This window comes from Ruditapes philippinarum, unplaced genomic scaffold, assembly GCF_026571515.1.
Source record: "Ruditapes philippinarum isolate M1 unplaced genomic scaffold, ASM2657151v2 ctg1518_1_1_1_1, whole genome shotgun sequence".
NCBI classification, from domain to species: Eukaryota; Metazoa; Mollusca; class Bivalvia; order Venerida; family Veneridae; genus Ruditapes; species Ruditapes philippinarum.
In genome coordinates, this window is record NW_026859061.1 from 49,604 (window position 1) to 65,435 (window position 15,832).

The following is a 15,832-nucleotide window of genomic DNA, read 5'->3' on the forward strand; positions in this document are numbered from 1 at the left end:
CAGACACATCAAGTTGTACATTCTGCCCGTTTCTGCCCCTTTAGGTTCAGAAATTGTTTGAATCTTGCGCTTTTTTCATAATATCAAGAACTGATATCCATCTTGGTGAGTTACAAATATATATATTAAATTATATTTCTTAAAATAATCATAATTTGTATACAAACACTGATCTATTTCACATTTACGATATCGCAGAGGAAACCATTATGAATACCTCCGTGCCCTCTGTCTTTATTCTCACCAGCCGCCGCTCCTGCCCCCCTCCCCCTCCCATGACAATGGATTGTCTTCCGCAAGTAGATATTTATGGTATATGTACTGTGTCCATTTTATGTCATTCGTGTTTTCGCCTCGCGTCCCCGCCATTTTAACTTGTTAAATTTCGAATTTTCGCTTGAAGAGGTCGCGAGGCGAAACATAAATGTGGTCATGTTCTACAAATGATGGATTTTTTAAATTATTTTTACCGCAGAGAAATAGCGGTATGCTAAATATAGAATATCAGTACGTGACAATTCACAACGCTGCAGCAGCAATTCGTTACCATGACATTTATATAAGCGGTACATTGAATTATTTTCCAATGCTTTAAATTATTATAAAATAAATATGTGCGTGTTATCTTTCAAACTTCAACTATACTTAGGATGAGTTTGTATAATTGTTAAATTTGATATACAAATTTCACTGACTTAAAGATAATTACTTAATAGTGTTGTTGATTCATATATCTTAAAATATGTTTTAATGCGTGTAGAGCAGTTATTTTAATACTATGAAAATGTGACAATTTTATTTTTCTACACTAGGCTTAGTTTGATATTTGAGATTTTTTTGTTGTTTTTTTTCGTTTGAAAAAAAAGAGACCAGTTTTGAGATTCGAACTGAAATGAGCTTTTTTCATTCTGACAGTTTCTAATGTGACAATCAAGTTTGAACCGCTGGAGACAGATATGTACGTGGGACCGGTAGGGTGTTATTTTAGCTTCATTAATTCCCGATATTATCACCACGACTTCACAAATGAAGTTAAGATCGTGAATTCGTGAAGTTGAAATCGTGAATTTGTGAATGAAATCCTGAATTCACGACGATGAATGCGTGAAGTTGAAATCTTGAATTCGTAAAGTTAAAAGTCATTAATTCACGAATTTGAAATCGTGAAGATGAAATCGTGAATATATGAGGACTAAAATTGTCAAATCGGGAATTCATGAAGTTGAAATATCCCCCATTGATCTTTCGTAGATATGAGTGGTCCTTCAATGTATTTAGTGAAACATCGAAAAGCCACAGAAATTCCAGACATCACAGAACACAAACCTGCGAGTTATTACAAAGTTACTGTCTTGTGCGGGAAGTTTAAAAAAGATGAATTGAAAACCTTAAAGAATGCATAGCAATGCAAAATTGAAATTGTTGCCTGTTTAGCTTGTTCATGGAAATAAACAATAAATGTGTATGTAGTCGCACGGTCACTTTCCTTAGAAAATATCCCCGATGAATGAATGTCGCAAGGTCGGAAATTTCCAATAAATGACAATGTTTTCAAAAGTATTTTGCTACGGAACCGCCTGGTGTAAAAGGTTTCGTACTTTTGTTTTATAGTAAATAAGTCACATTTGAGGGTTAATTCTCAATTCCACTGTTCTTGATGAATTACATACTGTCTTCAACTTTAAACATCAACACTATCTTAGTCAAATGAGGCCGCAAATATAATAGGTTAGTCAACTCCCTTTTTTAGGAAATCTTCATTCTGTTTTAACACTGTTTTAATTCACCACTTTGAAAACTCCTTACTGCTGGTGGGTGGTGCATCTTTAATCCTTCCTCCAACAAATGAGTTCCCTGGAAAATACACACACACACACACACAAACAACTTTTAGAGTCATCCTATAACACACAAAAACTACACACGTGCAATAAATACACTTTAATTATGGCCAATCAGACTAGAGAACTTCAAAAATTAAAAGAATTACTTTCTAGAACGGGTTGTGTCTAATTCCGTACCGGGGTGAGACGAAAGTTATTGTTAGAATTTTTAAAAGCCTAATTAGGCCCTTTTTTATTTTTAATCACGAGTTATAAAATCCTTATAAGGACTTTGATACTCTAAAAAGAAGATAAAAAATATTTGATTTGTTATTCCCAGTTACAAATCAAATATTTTTTATCTTCTTTTTAGAGTATCAAAGTGAAAACAATTATCCAGATAATTAAAAAAAACTTTTATCACTTTTTCACTTTTGTATTAAACTTCCGAATGAGAACGACTCCAAGTCTCTAGTCCTTCCCGTCGTCCATGAAATCTCTATCAGCAAACGAGCTCATCCCAGGTAGACAAAAAGTGGCATAACGATTCGTTACCGTACGTAAACATAGACTAATACATGTTTGTCAGCCGAGTACGGGTCAAACTCACTGAATAATATTGCTGAATACATTAAATGGGACCACTCCCAACCGTCAGTAGCATCTGTTACACGCGAAATTTGAGTTTCAAACCTCTACACGGTCTTTCGATTGCTTTCTACGCCATAAGGCATCCTTGTGCGAAACGTTGCGGTTTCGTTGCTATTGCATTCACTTCTTACTAAATACCAAACAGCTGATTTTCAATGGCGTAGAAAGGAAAAGTATATGGTATCTTTCTATGGGTGCTCATATTTCTCATGTTGGTCGCAATGGCAAAGAAGTGAATAAAGGAAAAATAAACTAAATTCCATACAATAATGTTTCTTAAACAAAGCCTCTCCCATTTTAAGAAATGATATTATATCAAGTACAGATGATCTTTTGAAATACAGGTCAAGTGTCAATTAACAGGGTCTTTCTAATTATCATCATTTGAAGTATTTAGCTCTGTATACTCACGTAGCAATTGTACTACTGTACTTTTTTCAGTGAAACTGAATTGAACTCTAGCCCAATTCAATAAGTACAAGAAACAAGTATTAGAATATGTTGTTTTTAAAGCTGCACGCCTCCAGATGAGCCAAAGTACAAAGTGTATATCAAGAAAATCAGTATTGAGAAAAATGTACTAAAATTTTATGAAAGGTAAAAACATTCAAGATCCATGTTATATTTTACATGTTATATGCGGTTTAAGACAGACTTTGCAGTATTTTATTACCATATTTTTACTGCGTTACTAACGCAGTAAGGGCTATTTTTGCATATGTTGACGACTTTTTGGTAATTTTCTTGGATAGTAAGTGCCGATTGCATTACTTTATTTGTTCACCTCACAATATCTTACTTTTAAATACATTTCCAAAATTTTCATGAAAATTGACATGCATCTTGAGGCGTGCTGCTTTAAGCACAACACACGAAGTGCAATCTGACAAGATCATAAGCAAACCACGGGCATATTAAAGGTTTTACTTACATTTTAGATCGCATACTGACTTAATGATAAACCAGCCGTAATGAATTGTATAGTAAGCGAAAGAATCCAGATTCTTCAGTGTATATACACAATTCAGACAGCATCTGTTGAGGTTGACGATATCGTGAGCACTCAACAGTTTACAAGCATAAATTCGGTCCATCTTAGACAAAAAGGTTTTTCCCCCAAATGTTGCTGCACAAGATGGCTGACTTACGTTAGAAATTTAGAAATGTGTTGATATACCATCATCATTGATCAATTGAAAGCTATTAGTTATCATTGAAGTCATTGTTTAATTTATGATAATTTTAAAGTAAATAAGTCCTTTTCAAGGAAATAATAGATGTAAAAACGGTTTCTTTTTAATTGTCAGACATAAGTTGAATCCGCTAGAACTAAACATGTACACTCAATTGTCGTTTTCCCGTTAACAACTTTTACAAAATTAAAATTAAATTTTCCCCCTTGTGTCAGATGGTTTGGGACATCATGATTCAGAAAAAAGTAGTTGTTTTTAAATTTTGAAATTATGCTGAATTCTTATCCATCGTTATGGTTTTTACTTTTTGTTAGAAATTACTTGCTAATCTTCTACCACTAGTCTTAAGTGGTAATATATGTTTTTAAGTGTGTTTTTTTTCCCCTGAGCGCATCTAGCGCATTTTTATTAAAATCATGTCAAATTTTATTTATTAAATCCTTTCTTTTCCAACTTACTAGTATCATTTAACTCTGGCAATATAATAAAGTGGCTGTCAGGCTATGCAAGGAATATCTGACATTTATTCTAAAGATCATGAATACGGAAATGTTTAAGTCATCTGGACATAAAACTTCGTTTAGTCCTTAGAATGACTACGACTATGTGCAATGTATATGTATAAATTCTATGCAATGGCACAATGAGTTGTACGATGTTGAGATTTAAATAAAAGATAAAATATAATGCCTGTAGATAGATGTTCATTCTTAATCCATTCCTTGGCTTTAATATCAATTTCAATGAGAAAAGTACAATAATTGTTGAATGCATATTATGTTAACTATTTGTTTTTGACAACCGATAGTTTGAAAATAGAACCAAAGAGAAGAGAATTCAGCACTTCATACCTATGAAATTGAATTTACTACCCCCCCCCCCCCCCAAAAAAAAGAAAAGAAAAAAAGATAAATACATAAAAGAAAATAAAAAAATAAAAGTAATAAAGAAAAAAAAACAACAAAGAAACAAACAAAATAACGTCGAAAACTTTTCATGTTTCTCGGAAATTAAAATCATTTGAGATCTTAAAGCCGCATGCCTCCAGATGAGGTATATTATTACCATTTATATCCAGAAAGGGTTGATCTGTTTTTCATTTTGGTATTTCAAAATACATTTATCGTTTAAACAATTATATTGTATTACGTGAATACGTGCTGAATGACAAGTATACTTGTAAGTAAGGATTGGTAGAAAGTTAAATAGTACTCCTCAAATGACTTAATAGTGCATTCATAAAATAACTTTTTATACATGTGTAACATGGGAGTTTTGTTATAATGATTATAAAAAAAGGGGAAAAATATTACATAACTTATATGATACGTTAGATGAAAACGTTGGGGATATGATATGATATGATTTGATATGATACGATATAATATGATATGATATGATTTATATGCTATAATATGATACGATATATGATATGATATGATATGATATGATGTGATACGATACGATACGATACGATACGAAACGATATGATATGACATGATACGATATGATATGATACGATATGATATGGTATGAAACGATACGATATGATTTATATGATATGATATGATACGATACGAAACGATATGATATGAAATGATATGATACGATACGATACGATATGATATGATATGATATGATATCAATTAAAATGTAAGGTGTAACATATGTTTCGGTGAAAACAGTAGATATTTCTTTTATAAGAAATGGTAGGGGATATGATATGATATGATATAAGTAGCTATGTACTAAATTATAAAGAAATAGGGTATATGATTAAATACAACTATAAAGTATATGGGGTAATATACTCTTTGACTGAAATGTAGGCTTTGATACCATTTGAAAGATAGGAAGAACTATTATAAATATTTAACAAAAAAGCAGGTCCCCCATGTGTAAGGTGCTTGCTGCTATATATACTGCCAGAATGTCTAATAGTTGAGCCGCGTCACGACAAAACCAACATAATGCGTTTGCAACCAGCAAACGCATTATGTTGGTTTTGTCGTGACGCGGCTCAGTTGTATAATGAAACTTTTCAATATCGCAAATATGTAGTTGTTGTGCTCTTTATAGTTGTTATGGGTGGAAATGAACATTGGATTTGTCATTACATTTGTATATGATAATACATGATTCTTGTATAACTTTATTCGTTGAGTATTCTGATAGATACTTATTTATATAATGCTATTTGATTTCTATATGTATGGTTCACATACATGTGACATATATTACATTAAATAAGTAAAACACTAGTAGCTGTATGGCTTTATATGTGTATATTCTATATGTGTCGTTCTGTTCTATAGAAATATATGCGAAAAAGAAAATATCTATATAGTTTCAGTTTCAATGACATTTCGAGGTTACAAGGTTTTAAAGTGTTTATATATATGTATTGATTAACCTATTTCTTCACGCAACTCACGTTATTAGAGCATCTGTTGAACGCTTTGACACAGAGAAATACCGGTTTATATTCAATCTTTTTTTTCCTGACTTATTCCGTGATCTTGACAAAGATACAATATAAATTAATGAACTAGATATACTCAACTACTTTATTGACACGCAGTTTTAATGCAATTTAATTAATTACAAGCACATTGAGACAGTAACTTGATATTGAAGCTCTTCTAATTCTAACATGCTCTTCTTCTGGTGTCTATTTTTTCGCGACAATCGGTGTTGCCGTAAATATTTTGATCCGGTAACATCTGATAACGCGTAATGTTTCTAGGGATTATCTTACATTATAAGAAATGACCCTTAAATATGGAACGCCATAGCTGCCTTATATAAACACTTCTAAAGTGGTCATGTCCTTTTGACAGATAGTGTTGTGGTTCTGATAAATGGTTATGTGGTTTTAATAAATGGTGATGTCGTTTTGACAGATGGTGCTGTAGTTTAAGTAAATGGTGCTGTGGTTTTGATAAATGGTGATGTCGTTTTGACAGATGGTGCTGTAGTTTAAGTAAATGGTGCTGTGGTTTTGATAAATGGTGATGTCGTTTTGACAGATGGTGCTGTAGTTTAAATAAATGGTGCTGTGGATTTAATAAATGGTGCTGTGGTTTTGATAAATGGTGATGTCGTTTTGACAGATGGTGCTGTAGTTTAAGTAAATAGTGCTGTGGTTTTGATAAATGGTGATGTCGTTTTGACAGATGGTGCTGTAGTTTAAACAAATGGTGCTGTGGATTTAATAAATGGTGCTGTGGTTTTGATAAATGGTGATTTCGTTTTGACAGATGGTGCTGTAGTTTAAGTAAATGGTGCTGTGGTTTTGATAAATGGTGATGTCGTTTTGACAGGTGGTACTGTAGTTTAAATAAATGGTGCTGTGGATTTAATAAATGGTGCTGTGGTTTTGATAAATGGTGATGTCGTTTTGACAGATGGTGCTGTGGTTTTGTTAGCTGGTTTTGTCATTTTGATTATTGGTGATGTATAATTATATATATGGTACTGTTGTTTTGATACATGGTGCTGCAGTAATGATAAATGGTGAGCTCGTTTTGATATATGGTGGTGTCACTTTGGTACCTGGTGGTGTCATTTTATATATGGTGCTGTTGTTTTTATAAATGTCGCTGTAATTTTGCTATATGGTGATGTTGTTTTTATAAATGGTGATACTATTTTGATGTATGGTGATGTTGTTTTTATAAATGGCTATACTATTTTGATATATGGTGTTGTTCTTTTTATAAATGGTTATACTATTTTGCTATGTGGTGATGTTCTTTTTATACATGGTGATACTATTTTGATGTATGGTTCTGTGATTTTTTATTACGATGATGATGAACTATTTATAGATGACCTGTTTGTTTACCGGACTATTTTGATTGGTTATTTTAAAAAATGGAGACGTTTTTTCGCCAAATTCTATACACTCTTATCTGAGCTTCATCACATCTTGACTGTTATTTACCCCCAAGTATTACATTGTCTACATAGATAATTTGCAGACAAAATCAGGCGGGATTTTTTCATTTTCAAACATTGTCCACAAGTTACCCATTCCAATGTTTTTCAAAATTGCTTCCCTTGTTTTCCACCAGTTATACATTTCAACTTTAATTTTAATTAATTTATCTCAGAGAAAAACATTTAACCCTTTTCTTGATGAGAAAATTGTCAAAAATGGCCGTTTTCAATGGAAAGCCTCCTGTTAAAAGTTCAAATTGCTATGGAACTATGAAAAATGCTGCGATACTGATGAAAATTGGCACAAATGTTGACTGGACAATAGCCTCTGTACATGTAACAGCATGCTCAATCTTAAATTTCCTGTAAAATTGGCAAAGGGGGAACGTCTCAAAATTGCCAAAAATCACTATTTTGCATTGTTTTTTTTCCATCAAAAGTGATTTCAAAGTGCTGCAACTTCTCAATGGATTGAGATAGAGCAAAAGGCTTTTCAGCGTTGGTTACACGTTACCTTACGATCGACCTGAGGCCATTTAAGCCTGTCACATGTCCAAAATTTTCTTGGTGATGAGGGGGACTGCCGCCCCCTTCAACCCCCCCCCCAAACAGAAGGGGGCACATCCCCTTTCTGACAACCCCTTGATGTACCATTTTGATGGGGGCGGCGCCGAAAATATGGTCACTTTTTAACAACATTTCTCAAACGAAAAACAGTGTCTAGGGCTTAAATAGGGCATTTTGTACTGCCTGAGGCCTCATAAGGGGGGGGGGGGTCGACAAGCCGTCAAATAACGTCTATATGAGGTACATGTAAAGTCTATTGAAACGACATAACCATTTATCAAAATTACAGCACCATCTAACAAAACGACAACCATTTATCAAAATTACAGCATCATCTAATAAAACGATATAACCATTTATCAAAATTACAGCACCATCTATAAATAGCACAGCACCATCTTACAATACGACATAACCATTTATCAAAATCACAGCACTATCTACAACAACCACAGCACCATCTAACAAAACGACATAACCATCTATAAAAACCACAGCACCATCTAACAAAACGACATAACCATTTATCAAAATTACAGCACCATCTGTAACAACCACAGCCCCATCTTACAAAACGACATAACCATTTATCCAATTCACAGCACCGTCTATTGAAACGACATCACCAGGTATCAAAATTACAGCCACATCTTTAAAACTTACAACACCGTTTAACAAAACTACAGCATCATTTATCAATTCGACTTCGCCATTTATCAAAACGACATCACCATATGTAAAAACGATAACACCATCGATCAGTGCTACAGCACAATATTTCAAATAGACTTAACCAAGTATTGAAATCACAGCACCATTTATTAAAATGACATCACCATATATCAAAACCACTGCACCGTTTATAACATGACTGCACCATATATCTAAATTACATGACCATCTATCTGAACGACATCACCATATATGAAAATAACATCACCATCTATCAAAACCATAGCACCATCTATAAAACGACATCACCATTTATCCAAAGGACATCACGACTTGATAAGATTGAATATAAGGCAGCTATGGCGTTCCATACTTAAACATACTTTTTTAAGTTTTCATGTAAAAGATGTGTTTGTTCTAGCAAAATGACATGCCTGATACATCAAAATGATCTTGTTATAAAGTGTTAACCGACCTTTTTTTTGCAAATTGTCCTAAAATATGATTACCATCACCCGCCCCCCCCCCCCCCTTCACTGAAATTTTATTGCTGATCATAGAACTAGCATACATACTTTTTTGAAATGCAAATGTCTAAATGAAAAAAAAACAATATCCTATACACTCATGAAACAGTATATTTTGCAAACAACCATTTACATGCGGCCATTTAACCTGTCAGGAATCTTTATAACAAATTTATGATACAGCAAATTTCCACCTTTTACTTGAAAAAAAAATGAAATGTCTTCAAAGTGAAAAACAGCCGTTTATATAAAATTATATAAACTTCACGATTATCCAATGAAAAAAGACGTTACAAACCTGCAGTGGTATAATATTTGTTATAAAGATTTTTGACAGGTTATATGGCCCTATTTGCGTTGATTGGAAGTGAAAATTCATTAGAAAATAGAAATGGTTGAAAAGAAAAAACTGACAATTAGCCATTGCAACAGTTAGACGATGTATTATAATTTTTTCTAGCAAGCAAAAACTTTAATATCACGAAAAGTTAAAAGTCGTGAAAAAACTTACTAATAATGTTTCACAAATTTATGCATTGAACATACATTGTGCACGTACATTCAAAAACAACAACAACATACCTTATGATGGAAATGCCATCTTCCTGTTTCGTAAGTTTTCCAGATGAATTGTAAGATATAAGCAGATCGTATCTTTTTGTGACAATGAGAATTTGGAGTCGAAGCAAAAGCTTACAATCCACAGGTCTTATACTTCTGTAACAACTGAGAAAAACATGAACAATCAGGCCTTAATAAACGATTTGAAGTCGCTATTAAAGCCAGTGTCCGTCCGTCACACAATCATTTACTGTTGGATATGTAGAGCAATGTTGCCAAAATGTATTGACCAATCCCAAACTATTTAATATTTCATGAAAAGATATATATAACTATGCTTATACTTTACCATATTTTATTGATAATCAAAGTTTTCGCTTATTTTTCCACAGGCCCGTATGTACATGCCCGATATTAATCTACATAACACTGCACAGCACCGCACCACAACGCATCGCATTGCACCGGATCACATCATATCATTCATGTATCACATTATATCATATCGCATCGTATCGTATCGTATCGTATCGTATTGTATCGTATCGTACCGTACCATACAATATTATACCATTATCAGAGCGTTTACTATAAAAGGGGCTAGCCAAATGCCATTATAATTATACATGTACGTAGCTTTGAATGGGGATTAAGTAGATTTTGTAAATATCTGTTTTGTTATGAGTACAAGTTGCTTCCCTTTAGTTAGACTAGGTAAAATTAGTTACGAGTGTAACGAATTTCATAAACCGGATGTGATGGTGGGAATATATTCAAGCATACATGCGTATTTCATAAACAGGTTAATATACCGCAGAATATTCCTGACAATAAATGATCGAACCTGTTTAAAGTTAGTTTAACCTTATATTTAATTTTAAAATGTCTTGAACATTGTACAACAGTTTTAATCGTGATATGCCTTATTATCATCAGCATCATCATCATCACCATAATAATACTCAGTCATCATCATCATTATCATCATCATCATAATAATTATCATCAGCATCATAGTCATACTTAGTCATCATCACAACCACCACCATCATCATCATCCTTTATCACCATCATCCTTTATCACCATACTTAGTCATCATCATTTCCATCCTAAATCATCATCATCACCATAATCATACTTAGTCATCATCATCATCATCATGATCATCATCCTTAAACAGCAGCATCATTACCCTTTATTATCATCATCATCATTATAATCATCATCATACTTAATCATAAGAAAAGAAAAGATTTTTCCCTGTAAATGACGGAGATGGATTTCACAAAACTTAGATGTTAAAGGACGGATGTTTTCGTTTTAAGCACAAAAAAGCAATAATCGACTTTGAAAAATCTTTAATTATTTTTCAAATGTTTTATAATTATGATATCCATAAAGATACTTTAGCATCGTTAAAGCTTACACAGTTTACATATACATGTCCTGAAGTTAAAAAATTTCCCCCACTTTTGCCGAAAAAAAAAAACAACAGACAAACTCTATATTTTGTAAGTAAGTTTTGTCCAACTTTACTGATGTGCTATAGACGGCCTTGTGAAACACTTAATATTATGTTTCAATGACATATTACCAAATGAGGTCATTTGTTTCCATTGTTTTATGACTATTTCACACCACACGTACTTCTACAAACTCATATAACTACAACAGGATTTGTTTGCGTCTGGCGGAATCGGTTTTTTTTTAACTCAAGTCAAATCAAGTCAAACAAGCAAATCTAAGTAAAATTCATTTACAGTTGGAGTATAAAACAAACGTACATTGTATACGTTATGATTTCATAATATCGTTGACGAATGAATTGATGTGCATTTAACACTAATCCTAACATCCTTTTTTATTGTATCGATAAAAATCACCTTACATTTTTGGTAAAGAAACTCAAAATTCAAGGGAGGTAAATATATGCAGCCTATCTGTGAAATTACCTCCCTTTGATCATGTGTGTAACTGATCTGTGTATTCTCCGGACATGCGGGTCACTGAGATAAGCAAGCCTTCCGCGGCCGCAAACTAACTACAGAGATTCCAGACAAGAGAGAATCTACCATCCTTAGCTTTATTCGGTGGGGGCAAGTGATTCAAGGTCCTCAAATTTAACCACGAAGGTAACGTGCATGATAAACGATGAGTAAGGAACACGGTATGACTTTGAATAAGTGTTTTAATCATATATCTGCCAATTACTGAAATATATATGTACTTATTATTAGTCACACAAAACTTTTCGCTTATCGTGCTCTAGAGCGGGGGGTACATTTTTTGTAATATAATAATAATAATAGTCAGATTTTAGGTAGTTTAAAGTTATCTGAGCCTAGCCTCAATATTTCGACTGCAAGACCGACCTATTTTATAAACTGATATTACATATACACGTATATGAAGGGCGACCACAATCTATATAATTGAAAGCCCTGACGCACAATTTGTTGGGCTAATAAGAACTTGTTTCGAGTCCGCTTCATGGAGAGAACCAGTACTGGTGTAAGTGGGGAATTTGCTTTTGTTATTCAAGTAGGGCTCGAACCCAAGAGCTATAATTTCTAAACTTATTTCATTACTTGTTCTCACAAATTTTAAATGCCCACACTTTTATTGGTAAGGTGATTTCATCTAGATCTAATGGTTGAAATTATTTTTTGTCCATTTCAAATGAATCGTAACACACCGCACCGCGCCTGGCCAATTTAATTTTGTAAATACTTACTGATAAACTTTAACCTATACTTAAAGGAAATACATGGGGAATAGAAAAGGCAATAACATTATTTAAAAGTTTATAATTTTTATTCAAATGTTTTTTTTCTCTGTATTTTTATATTTATTTTATCAACAAATAGCACTTTTTCATATATAAACATACAACAATTCTAATAAATATATTAACAAATGTTTCAAAAACTCAATGAATAAATTTGCACAACCATATTCATAACTTGTAACAACTCTTAGCAACAATTTTCTCAATACACAAAAATAAAAATAAATTACAACAGTATTTTTAACAACGCTGCTAGTGTGTTTTATTATCTTTGATCAAAGTAAAGAAACTATTTTTTATGCATTCCCTTAGGAATCTATCATATTCTAATATACTGATGTTAACTAGTACAGTTCTTAAATTTTCTTTGAGCCAGATCTTAAAATAAATTATACATATTTTTTTTATTGAACAATGATTTATCATCAAAAGTTTTACTTACTTAAAGGATCATGCGATTCGGAAATGATAAACAATTAAACATCACGGTGTTTCTTAAAATAGCATTTCTATAAAATGATTTAGTTGAATAGATAGTAATAAATGATTTCCGTAGTACATTTAATCTCCATCAATCAATGATTCATCGCCTATTTGTATAGCTTTATTTATCAAACCATGATAAAATGATGAACAATACGATAAGAGAGAAACTTTCCCACTACAGTTGATATACAGTAATAAACCTAAATGAGTCATTCAAGTGAATGTTGAATCGGTGAAGTAAATCGTATGATTTTAAATGATTTACAAAATTTTAAAACACACTTTAGAAATGACTTATTGCAGAAAAGCAGACTAGATTAAAGTAAAGAAATGCATAATTATACAATCAAAAATAAATCAATGAAGAATTTACAATAGAACACAATAAAACACCGGATAAAGGGCGACTACTCCTACAGTCTTGTTTTTATTTCTGGCACGCGCCCAGGGGAGATATCATTTATCTCATTATTAACGCAGGTAAAGTTTTATTGGCGTGTCTGAAGTAGCATTTACATCATTCGATTCGTAAGTGGGTGTTTTTTGTTTACCAAAACCTGTGTCATAGCGTATAAAGGATTGTTCACTAGAAGTCCTTGAAAATTTTAATACTCTCTTCAAAAATGTTTGTCCTTAAAATATTTAAATTATATAAATTACACCTAAAATGCACTCTCCCCTGTAGTTAAAGTGTCCTAAGTTAAATAACGACACGTCTTTAAATTTCATAGTGTTGAGAGTTTGTGGTGTTCTGTTGAGTAGATTTTTATCAACATTTTAAATGTTCTGTTATGGCAGTACGTAATCCAAGTAAGAACTTTTTTTATCGTCTGCTAAGAATCCATTGCACTATAACGTTACATATCACAGTTATCTGTCGTCTCTAATCGCACCAATGTAGCACCAAAGTGTTAGCAACTTCACTAAAGTCTTGGCAACTTCACTAGAGTCTGGCGGGATTTCAACTTAAAAAATCGCCAAGTCGTAAAACTCGGCTAAAATGTCCAAAATAATGCCTGACGCTAGTTTCGAACAAATGGATTTAGGGATCCATTTCACAGAATGACAACAACAATGACCGTTGGAATGTCGTCGTCGGCACCTCATACGTCTTCGTCACTCTCTTCTTCCTCAGCTAACGTCGGCATTAATGGTGATCTAGGAATGACCGGTGATAAACTCGGCGCAATGGCGCTTAGTGTTGGAGATGAAGACATTATTTGGGGCTGGAGTGCCTCCTGCCATTCGTCTGCTTCTTTGCACGTGTTGGATTCAAATGTAACACCCGTTCCTTCAAAGTCATTCAACGTAACACGAACCTGGTGTTCTTTCCCGCTCGTTTTATCCACAATGCAGTTCTTCAAACTGATATAGCCCGACTGGAGACTGAATTTCTGATCCTTGAACAGAACTGCGTAATGTTCGAACGAGCTCCTGTACACACGGACGAACACTTGTATCCGCATTTTACGTCCCTTGTGCATCTGAACAAGACACAAACGTCCGCTTTTAATCTCCAAACTGTCGCTGGTATTTACTTCTTTATTACACATAGTGCCACTTAGACAAGACTGTCCAATTATATTTTTCATATTTTTCTCTAACTCCGTCAAATATCTATGTATATTTATTCCTTTAATTTATTTTCGCTTGTTTTTATCGTCTTCTCTTCTTTATCGTCTGACTTTCTTTCAATTACTACTACACACTAGCAGACGATACCGCTATATATTTACCACGCGTATCGACTGGCGGTGAACTGTACCACGTGAGAGTTCAACTTCCATATATGCAAATTTACGTCATATCTGTAAACAAGTAGCCAATCAACGTTGAGCTTGTTAAATACTAACGTGGTACTGTAGTAAAGCGCTGTCTGCATTTCACTTTGTTGGCGACGCCGGTGAGCGGCGTCGTCTTTTATGGAATACTTTTTATTTTGGCCTATGGAAGGAGCTGTTATTATTAGCAGTTAATTTCATGTTGTGTTAATTATATTTATTTTGATTCGTAAAAATCAAGTAAACAAATATGTTGTTATATTTGTATTTAATAACTTTATATAAAAAGCATGTGCATTGTGATATTATTTTCACGAAATTGCAGGCTCAGATTAACAGCTTGTCCCTTTGTTTTATTGACAATGCTAAAACCCGGATTTCGAATATCGTTGTGGTCTACATTGATGCTCATTCATTTATATATTTTCAAAACTTTCCTACAAGAAGAAAGTTCACCTGCAAATGAGTATTAGGATAGGTAATGGACTGTTGTAAACGATTATCCTATTGATTTTATCCATATTACGTTTATCTGTTGTACAGAATGGTTGTTTTTACAAAGTGTACCAGTATCCGGATGTTGACAGCTATCCGATTTTCTGCAATTACTGCTGTCACATGGCCATCTACTTTTTTATGAATACTTTACCATTAATTTGCATGACATAATTAAAATGAGCCTGCAACATTTATTAATTTTGATGTTTAGGGTGTTCTTTTGGGTTTCATGTTTTCTTTATTTCAAGGGGAAGTAACTCATGTTTACGAAATTATTTGTTCTTTTCTGTCTATCTTAGGTATTGATTACAATTTTTGTTTTATAAAATTTACCAGTTGTAA

At 33.1% G+C, this 15,832-nt stretch overlaps 1 protein-coding gene across 1 annotated transcript; it reads right to left on the minus strand.

The window, feature by feature from the left end:
* Positions 1–12,729: 12,729 nt before the first annotated feature.
* LOC132755033 (uncharacterized) lies at positions 12,730–14,927 on the minus strand. The gene has a single exon (XM_060745815.1). The coding sequence runs from the start codon at positions 14,801–14,803 to the stop codon at positions 14,315–14,317; it is 489 nt and encodes a 162-aa protein (XP_060601798.1). The 5' UTR covers positions 14,804–14,927; the 3' UTR covers positions 12,730–14,314.
* Between the last annotated feature and the right edge of the window lie 905 nt (positions 14,928–15,832).

Bases quoted from the DNA above. Each gene is read 5' to 3' on its own strand.
- LOC132755033 (XM_060745815.1), bottom strand. From the start codon at position 14,803: ATGAAAAATATAATTGGACAGTCTTGTCTAAGTGGCACTATGTGTAAT.